Genomic DNA, 10,167 nt, shown 5'->3' on the forward strand with positions numbered 1-10,167 from the left:
TGTGTATAAGAGACAGGGGGGGAACCGTATACGTTCTTCACTGTTACATCAAATTTCTATATAAAAATATTTTTAGAAAAATGATATGCTACAGACTGAAGGAAGAAGAGAGCACAGGAACATCTGTTATCCCCATTTACATTCATAGCTACACTTTTTTTATCCAAGTTGAAGTTTTTGCCGCCTTCTGAGGCAGCATATTGCAGTGCAGTTCTTTCTGTGGTTCATATTTTCATGCTAGCTCATTCTGAAACCCAAATGGTTCACATACGTTAGTGGCTGAGTTGGCTAGAATGTGAAGTAAAATTAACACAGAAATATATAGTGGTTAGTATAAGGATGTTTAGCATCAAAAACCCCTCAAATTCCATTTTGGCTCTTTGTTTTTGTTTTCAGCAAAAACAGTATATATATTTCCTTATAGAAATGATTTTGTTTTGAGAGGATTAATTTTAGGTGTTGATCAGAAATCAGAGTTTGAGAATGTGCGTGTCACAGGCATTACGCCATTAATAAACTGGATTTGGTTTGTAGCCTTGAGGCTTTATATTTCTGAGTCCTAAAATCTAAGTGTCATCTTCCTTTGGTTTATTAAATTTATCAATCCATTTCAGTAAGACTTTTTGTTGACCATGTAAAGGATTACAGCAATTTGGGGTTCTTTTGATACTACTTTGTGCTGGATCTGGAAAAAATATGTGAAGGTGACAATTGTGTTTTAAATAAAGCAACAAATGAAGAAATAGTAATTTCTTTTGAGCTGCTTGGGAAGGGGCATTTTGATACTAGCAAATAGTTAAAATATCTGCATACATATCACTTATTTCAAATAGTATGAATATTTCTGAATGCATTATGCTAAGAATGCTCTTAAGTTTAAAAATGCTTTATTACTTCACAATCACCCATAAGCAGTAGGTATCAAAAATTCTGACATTTTTTCATTTTAGACTTAGTAATTTATTTATTAATTCATCTAAAATGAATTTGAACTCTTGTCAAAACCAGTTTCACATGATTTCATGTTAAGTCAACACTACATGTAACATTGGGTCCTTAGTTGAAAGGTAAGACTTACTCTGAGCCTTGGCATCAAAGAGACCTGGTAATAAGATGTTGTATGAGATGCACTGTAATTAATGACAGAGTCCAAGTAGAGGCCAGTACATCCAAATTATTTTGACTGCATGTTGTCAGTGGTGGATGACCACTGAAGTGGCATTTTTTTCTGGATTATTTTAAAAAAAAAAAAAAAAAAAAAGCTAAAAAGCTTGAGTACATTCAAGAAATAATATAGTTTAATAAAACTTAGTTATATGCTGAAGGGGGTTTTTTTTGTGGGCACTGTTTAAAGAACATTTTTAACAAGGTCTTTATAGTTCTTTACGTAGCATTTTGATCACTGGGGGTTGTTAGTACTGCTTTTAGCCTGTAGGTCATCAGTTTGATTTGTGTGCCATGAGAATTAGGAATTTATGGGGACAGTGTAAGAGCTTGATACTGCTCTTGGAACAGCTCTTGTGCGCAGTTACATGTCTGTGAGGCTTATTTTTTTCTGTTTGGTGGTTTAATCTTTAGTTGCTAGAGGTCCTTCGAGTCTAATGGGAATGTGAAATCAAAGATGTTTGCAGTTTCCTCAAACTAGAAAAAGGAAGAAAATAGAGATAAGGCTAAAATGAACTTCTGATGAATGGGAGCTCAGTAAGTTAGGTTTGAGGAAGAAGTAGTAGTTGGCCTAGTCCTAGAGCATGTTAAGGCATTTTTCTGCATCCAGGACAGTTCATTTGCAAACTCATGATCGCTGGTGACTTACCGAATATATGGCTCTCAGCTGAACTCTTAAGAATACTGACAGAGGTGCAACAAGTTATATATGTGCTTTTACAAAGGTTGTTCTTCAAAGTTCTTATGTTTGCTGCACTATGATGGGGTTTTTTGTATTTCACCTGGAGAAGTCCTAGCTGAGGGCATCTGGGCTGTAAATAAATTGTTTCAGGTTTATTCAGAAATGAAGTGTAATCAATCTAGAGTATTTCTTGTGTTATGGTGAAACTAGGCCTTGTTTGCTTCCATTTGTGAAGGCCCTGATTTCAACAATGCTGCTAAATGCAAAAGCATTTATGCAGTGCTTTGTCAGGAATGCTCAGGAACATTACTGATGTTTCCTATCACTGAGTTACTTGGAAGCTTTGGATTCACTCTCTTCAGCAAATGTTGGAGACAGTGAACAAATCCTTTCAGCCTTCTCAAAAATCACACTGAAGTGAAACAGCTGGCTGCTCATTCTGCTTTCAGCTCATGGTGACTATTTACTTGACAGAATTTACTGTCTGCATTGACCCAGGTAGATTGTTTTGCATAATACATATTGAGACTTTGCTACTGAATGAATTCTAACCTTTCAAGCTTCAGAATTTAATAGTAGTGTTATTTTGGACGCTTTGAAGGTGGATATTTTAAGCAATCAGTGCTGTTGGTCGCAAAACGTGATACTTACTTCTGTCATAGCCATAAACTAATTAAGATATTTTTCTTTAGGAAATTCAACAAGAAACTGATATCCCTGAAAGAGAACTGGTTAGAGCCCTACAGTCCCTTGCATGTGGCAAACCAACACAACGTGTTCTTACAAAAGAGCCTAAGTCAAAAGAAATAGAAAATGGTCATATATTTACAGTGAATGATCAGTTCACATCTAAACTACACAGAGTCAAGATTCAGACGGGTGAGTGACCTCCATATTCTACTGTCTTGCAGTCCCAAAACTGCCTTAAAAAGTCAAAGTATCTTTTGCAGGATCGATGTCCATACGAGTAAGAGGAAGAGAATAATTTATGTTCCTGATGATTGGCTGCATCAAAATGAAAATTTAAATATTGAGAAAAGGAAATCATAGTTAAGCCTTTTACTTTACAAAATTTGTAATAATCCCTTAAAAGGAAATGTTGAGAAAGAAATAAAATTCAAATTAAATGGTAAAATTAAAAATATGCTACTGATTGATTCAAAAATAGGAAAATTGCCTCATAAGTTGCTGTACTGCTGAGAAATTGAGTGATGTTTTTAGCCCATGATACAACAGCCATTTCCAGGTGCCAGGTAGTTAAAAAGTTTTGGGGCAATGACTTGGGTTTAACAAATAAGAGAAGCTGATTGGTACGATACCACCTCATTAGCTCAGCAAAGTGTTTTGTACATTAGCTCAGCAAAATGTTTTCTCTTATGCATAAGTTTCTATATAAGTTTCTAGACCTTTTGCCTAGAAAGCTCTCTGGAAATAATTTCTGAGTTGTAGCATTGCTGTGAATACACTTCCTAGAGTATTTTGGAAGATTAGTTCTTTCTTTTAGTACATCTAAAAATATTTTCTGACTTTGCAGATCTCAGTACATAAAATACACAGCATCATGGGCAGTATTTTAAGTGCAACGTTGTAATTCACATGGTTTGTTGCACTTAATGTAACTTGTTGGGCTTCTGTGCAGCAGGCTGTGTCCAAGGATGTAGGCATGTAAAACCCAACAGTACCTACATACATTCCATTGCACCTATCCTTCTGTGTCAGCCATAGCTAGACTGCCTTCATGCCTGTGCAGAGTGCTGTGGTGTCAACACATTTGCCATGTCTAGAGAATTTCCCTGGGGAGCAGCCAGATGAGGATGTTGAGAACCCTCTGATCAGGGCCCTAGGCACTTCCCTGGCATAATTAAAGTGATTTCTGTGACAGCTGTTTGAGCTTTAGTTGAATTTTACTTTTTCATTGCCACTCCACATATGTCTGTGAATATGATGGGGGGTTCAAGATGGTTTAGGGGCAAATTGCATACTTGTGTTTTTATACCAGATACACAAAAAGATTTCTTACATGTATCTCTTTAAAACTGACAAATACTTGCAGCTTTAGAGTGAAGGGGGAGAAATGGTACAGCAGTGTGGGAGGAAAGCTTGGTTATAATGATGCTCGGGTGAAAGTGTAAGAAAAGCTAGACATAAGGGCAGCAATAAAGCATAAATAGAGTACAAAGAATATATTTGAATTGGAGAGGACAAAGTTGGACTCTTTCTTCTGACCGATGAACTTTTAAAGTATTTAACTAGTTTGTGAAGTAAATTTTCAATCTTTTTTCTATTTTAATTAATGGATTATTTGCAATATTAAAGAGAAAAATACTTATTGGGAGTGTGGGGGTTGGTGGTGCCTGTAAGTAGATTTGAGTACTGTTCAAATTTTAGCATAGCAATAATTAAATAACAGATTGTTACCTTGTCAGTTGCTATCAAAATATGCCAGAAGGTGTTAATCTGTTCTTGTGGCTGCTTTTCACAAAAAAAATCAAGTTTGAGAATGTCAAAACTCAGGAAAATATAACTTGATGTCTAGATGAAATAAATAGTGAAGCTAACACACAATTTTAATTTTGCTAACGTACTTTACATTCTCTTTCTTTTCTTTAAGTTGCTGCCAAACAAGGAGAATCTGATCCAGAAAGGAAAGAAACAAGGCAGAAAGTAGATGATGACAGAAAACATGAGATAGAAGCTGCTATAGTTCGGATAATGAAATCTAGAAAGAAGATGCAACACAATGTGCTAGTAGCAGAGGTATACTTATATAGTTTTGATATGAGCTTGGGAATACTTTCTGCTTTCCTATTAATTCATGGAAGTTAAACAGCTCTCACTAATATGATTCTGAAAGGCTTTTGAGAGATGCTGTATTTAATCCATGCTTTTTTTTTTTCTGTGTATTTGAAGACATCTGAACCTTCCTTCCTCCTTTTAGTGCTATTATGATGCTATCAAATGTGTTGAAACAAGTTGATGACAAAACCCACTGTACTTAAGACCAAAGCAGAAAATACTTAATGTTGTTACTGTTTGGTCCAGGTTTGAGAGATTTTAGCTCTTAGCAAGAGAAAGAGCTCTGCTGCTCTTAACTCCTGACAGCTTCAGGAGTAGTACGCATTTTCCACTCTTGAACTCCCTTAGGGCTGTGAAACTGAGAGGATTCTCAGGTTGTGACCATGCCTCAGTGGAGGCTAAGTACTTTGAATCATACCCAAGAATAAACAAGCAACCAACTGATGGGTGGAAAAAAAATGTCAGTTTGCAGACTGCTTCTGTAGTTTATGGCTGTAGCCAGCCCTGTCTAAATATAATTTTCTCATTGTTTTGGTCAGTTAGGATACTTAATAATAATATGACTTGTCCTGTGATCTCATATTAATGGGTTTGATCTTATGTTTTAGGTAACTCAGCAGCTGAAGGCCCGATTCTTACCAAGTCCAGTTGTTATTAAAAAACGTATTGAAGGACTTATTGAGAGAGAATATTTGGCACGAACACCTGAGGATCGCAAAGTATACACTTACGTAGCATAAAATGCATTCAGAAAATTTGATTTATTCTTGGACTATACTCTTCGCATGAACTGGGAAGTTCTTTTAAATCATTAATATTAAGACGACCATCTCTTCTATTAAATTACAGTACATGTTCTAGACCATTCAGATCAAGGCTTCTACTCCTTTTGAGAGTTTTCAACATCGATTGATTGAGCTTCAGGCTTTTCAACGTTATCCCTGTAGAGATCATCCTTACAATTCTTTGGGAAAATGTGAATGTGCCGCGTTTGTTTTCAATACTGTATGAAAACAGAAAAATAAAAACAAATTTAGAAAATACAGCTCATTTAAAAAAATAAAATTGTTGGAATTTCATTTCCCCAGATCTTCAGTGTTGATGTAAATGTGTTTCTGTAGTGTTGCTTAGCACTTCGCGCATTGTATTAAGTTGGGTTTAAAAGAAGCCACAACTGGTAAGGCAAAATTCCCAGTTATATTGCTCTGCTTCAAATGTTTCTTTAACTAGCCATGTTTAATTTAAATATTTGGTAATTTCTTGAAGACCCAAGAAGACAACTTGAGCATGTTTCACTCTTCCAGCTGCACTCACTGTTCCAACAACATGAATGAGGAACTTCTGGGGGCTCAGGAAAGACCGTAATAATTTTGGCTTTCCCTTCTGTAATTTGAGTTCTTCTAAATTAAACTCTATATTGATTAGGTTTGTCTGGTTTCTTTATAGGAAAAAGGAAAAGATTTAGTGTGTATAAACTGTATAATAATTTTTGCTGTTGTACTCACTGCTGATGGTGGATTGTACAGGGCGTTGTTTTTTTTTCACTAAATGTAGACAAAATAAAATAAATGGATTTAGTGTACACAAGCAACTAATTCAAGTGTGTTAGAGTACAGGGTTGACAATCTTTTGGAACTAAATACTGTCCCCTGGGGAAACATACTGGGATTATATTTTGTTAATAAACATCATAGATGGATCTGCAGCCCCAGGGCTTCCCATCATAAGTGCATATTTCAGGAGATTGAAGTGAAGCCAGTGTGCACTATTTGTTTTTAAAAATGCATTTTAAACATGCAATAAACAATTGTTACTGCAATGAAATTTTTAGTTCTTACCCCAGGACTTTTTTCTTCTTGTCAGTATGCTGCAAAAATAGATTAAAAATTGCAGTTTAGTGGCATCATTATTCTCAGTTAAAAATTGTCTGAAGGATGCATTGCACAGCAGAGTTCTTATTAAACAGTATTTCTAACATTCCATTGCACATATTACATGGTTTCTCTACCATAGCTATTCTTCTGTTTTAATTCAAAACAGTTGGGGGTTTTTTCTTGGTTCACATTAATTTCATCCGTAGGTACTGAAAAATACAGTTGGGATGAGCTTCCCACTATGTACAGCTGGAGTTGAAACAAAAAGAAAAATTTGGTTATAGAGCATTAAGATACTGCCAGAGCATTTCTTGATTTAGCTGTAATAAACAAATAGGTGGTGGTGGTGTAATGTAGCAGTGTGATTGGAGACTATTTTTCATAATGTGTCCCCAATTTCACCCCTCTCCAGCCTGTTAAGATACAAATCCTGGCTGTTGTTCGGTTCATGCAGACCTGTGTCTCTGTAGAGCATATGAAAAATTCAATAGAAATGTAATTATTGTTTAGCCATAGAACAATACTAAATATAGGTTGGATGAGATCTGGCTTTTGGAATGTGTCTTAAGTCATCAGAAACATCTCATTCTTGCATGTATCAGTATGAAGGGGTTTTTTACATATATCTTATTCTTTAATAGCATGAATGTTGTGATAATTGCATGCAAATAATTTTCCACGTGCTTTTCAAGGAGAAATGGATTCATGTCCTTCCCTGTGAAGCTTATAGAGATACTAATGTTGCTATCCATGACAGGGGGACTTTGTCCTTAGCCCTGTGATTGTACTTCTGCTATAGGAAGCTTTCCGTCTCTGGTAGCTTTTGGAAGTGTTGAGACTTGAATGTTACATGAATCACTATATAGTTATGTGTTTAAGGGTGGTTTTTTTTTATAAGATATGTGGGCAAGAGTGTTTGCTAAAAGAATAACAGGTGGTGATGGCTATTGTCAGTAACAAATACTAAAGCGTATAGTTTAAATTATAAATTTAATAGAATTTTGAAGACACTGATTATTCAGGAAGGGACTTTTGCTGACATGACCTTTTGGAAGTATGCCCTTTACCATGGAAAAAAGAGATCATGATACTGAGGATTTAAAGATAGAGAATGTGAAAACTGGTCAGAGAAAGTAAGACATCACTAGGACCTTGCTTGAGGTGAGTTTGATGCTCATGCCTTTATGCTGTTCATGTACATGAGTGATTACTTTTACAGTCCATAAAAGAATTCTGCTATGCTTTATCTAATTTAATTTTTGCTTCCTTACTTAATTTCCACTTAAGACATGTTTGTAATGTTGTTTTTAACATCTGATCAGTAGGATCATAGTTACATGTATAATTATCAGTAAGTTTGGTTTCTTTGCATTAATGTGCAGTTAAATGCACTAACAACATAATAAACATGGAGTTTAGTTCTTTAGAATTTTTAAAATTAAAAGTAGAGTTTGAGTTTTAGAGCTATTTGAAGGTACATAGGCATGTACTTTCCTTGTAGACAAGTTTATTTTAAAGGGTCAAGAGTACACTTCATTTACCATGATAACAAATAAGATTATCCTGTGTATCCCCGATTTAGTTCTTGTTTGTTTCAGTGTTAGCTACCTTTACAGCTTTGCTTTGTTCTTTCTGTCTCCTGGAATTAATCTGTGCAATTTCCCCATTTGTTACAGAACAAATGAATGCTAAGCATGTCTGCAAAGCAGATTGAGTCTTGGATGCTAAGCTGCTACTGGATGAAATGTATGTCCTCGCTCCCTCTCATAAAGACAAACTTTGCCTGTTGACCGTAAAGCTTCCAATGTAATACTGTCTGTTCTTGTTACCTTTGCTCATTGAGAATTGGCAGCTACCATAAGATTTACTTTCTTGGACCTGTAAAAACAGAAGCACTGCACGAAATATTCTGGATGACTGAAGTATTTTTATTTGCATGTATTGTAATCAAATTGTACAGTACCTGATAGATGACACATATATATGGTAATAGAGCCTGTCGTGATGCATAGTTTAGGGGATAAGCTTGCAGAGATGGTGTTCCCATTTTGTCAGAAGTAGCAAAAACTGGAACTACTTGTGGCCTCTAGTTATATGTCTAAAACTGGCCAGAGCCTTTATAGCTCAATCGAACTCCATAACTCTGCTTTGTTCCTCACAGTGGTTAGAGGCGAGGTGGGCTCTGATCATTAACTCCCCATTCCTCAGAGCCCCTGTGGCTTACAGCAAGGATTTGCCCATCTAGAACCAGGCTCACAGTAGTGTGTAGAGCTGGTAAGAGGCATTGTCTTGCATCTGTACCATAAAGTCCAACTTCTGTTAATACTCATTTTGATAACTTGGATAGTAAGTGAAAAAAACAGTATGCTCAGTCCGAAGTGTGAGTTTAATGGCTCCTTTGTCTTCTGGAATGTGTCATGTGAAAAGTTTATAAAATGCAGAACTTGCTCCTGTTCACCTTTCAGTTGGATAATAATAATTCACCTTTCCGTCCTTCAGTATGTAGGGAGGTGTTCATAGACGTTGCCTGCAAACTGGATTGAATATTCTGAATCAGGTGGCTTTGTCATGTCTTGCTCTTTCGCCTCTCACAGGCTTTATCCGTGTTTTAACTGCATCTAGCATGGCAGAAGTGAATGTTAATGTTGGAATGGAGAGATGCCGATTTAAATTAAAGTAGTGGCATAGCTTTAACAAAGCTGTGACGAACAGGCAGCGCGTGACGGCCCCCACCTCTGCAACCTGGCGTACACTGTGGGCATGGTGGTCTCCTTCGGAGCAGCAGGTCTCCCAGAGGTGCTGTGGTTCATACGTTTGGTGTGACCTTACTGACGTGAGCAGCCCCCTATCACTGCAGGAGGGTGCTGCTGGGTTGGCATTACTGCAGAAGTTTATAAAACAACTTCACTTCTGTCAGGGTCTTGCTCTTCATTTGTCCTCCAGAACTGGAACTTTGATGGGGGGTGAGACCACAGGAGGTAATGTGTCTAATATCAAGATGAACATGAGGTTTATGGATAGGAAAAGACATAACATTTAAGCGTACAGCAGTGATGTTTCATTAATTATTCTTTCTTCTGCAGTTCAAAACTTCTGTTCCTCCTCTTTGAGCACCATGTTGCTGCGCTTCACTTAATTTGTATGCCTTATCCTCCAAATGCTGGCAAAGCTTTGACGTTTGATCTGTCAGAAGCTGAAGCGAAGGTGGTGTGGTGTGTAGTGCACGCTCAGGAAAGGAACGTTTAGGCAGCGGAGTGACGTGTGTTTGCAGCGTGGGGCCGCTTTGCTGTCATCGCAGTGTGTCAGCTGTCATGGGGGGAGGAAGGTGCATCTCGGGCGGGGAGAGCAAGGGGGGTGCGTGGAGCAAAACTTCTGAAATTGTGGTGGGTGTTGTCAAACCTTGTGCAAAATGTACGTTTAGTAACTTGTATTCATCACGTGTTAAGCTGTGCTGCTGGCTGTGGCATGCCCCATGGCTTCCAGCAAGCAGTAAGCCTTACGGGAGAGCTGCTTTTAACCCCAAACCAGATGCTGCAGTTCAGAACTGCCTGAACCTCAGAACTTGCGACACTGATGGAAGCAGCGGCAGCACCGCGGCGGGGCTCTGCGGGGGCTCGGCCGGGGCTCCGCCGGCGCCGCTCCGAGGCCCCA

At 37.5% G+C, this 10,167-nt stretch overlaps 1 protein-coding gene across 1 annotated transcript in view; it reads left to right on the plus strand.

Moving 5' to 3' along the window:
- The window catches only part of CUL3 (cullin 3), a 38,595-nt gene extending 32,605 nt beyond the window's left edge, over positions 1–5,990 (plus strand). Inside the window, 3 exon segments of the mRNA XM_026854830.1 lie at positions 2,539–2,725; positions 4,458–4,603; positions 5,251–5,990. Of these exon segments, the coding sequence (XP_026710631.1) occupies positions 2,539–2,725; positions 4,458–4,603; positions 5,251–5,382 (465 nt within the window). The 3' untranslated portion in view covers positions 5,383–5,990.
- The last annotated feature ends 4,177 nt before the right edge of the window (positions 5,991–10,167 follow it).

The sequence above is a fragment of the Athene cunicularia genome (genome assembly GCF_003259725.1).
Source record: "Athene cunicularia isolate RWA chromosome 9 unlocalized genomic scaffold, athCun1 chr9_part1, whole genome shotgun sequence".
NCBI classification, from domain to species: Eukaryota; Metazoa; Chordata; class Aves; order Strigiformes; family Strigidae; genus Athene; species Athene cunicularia.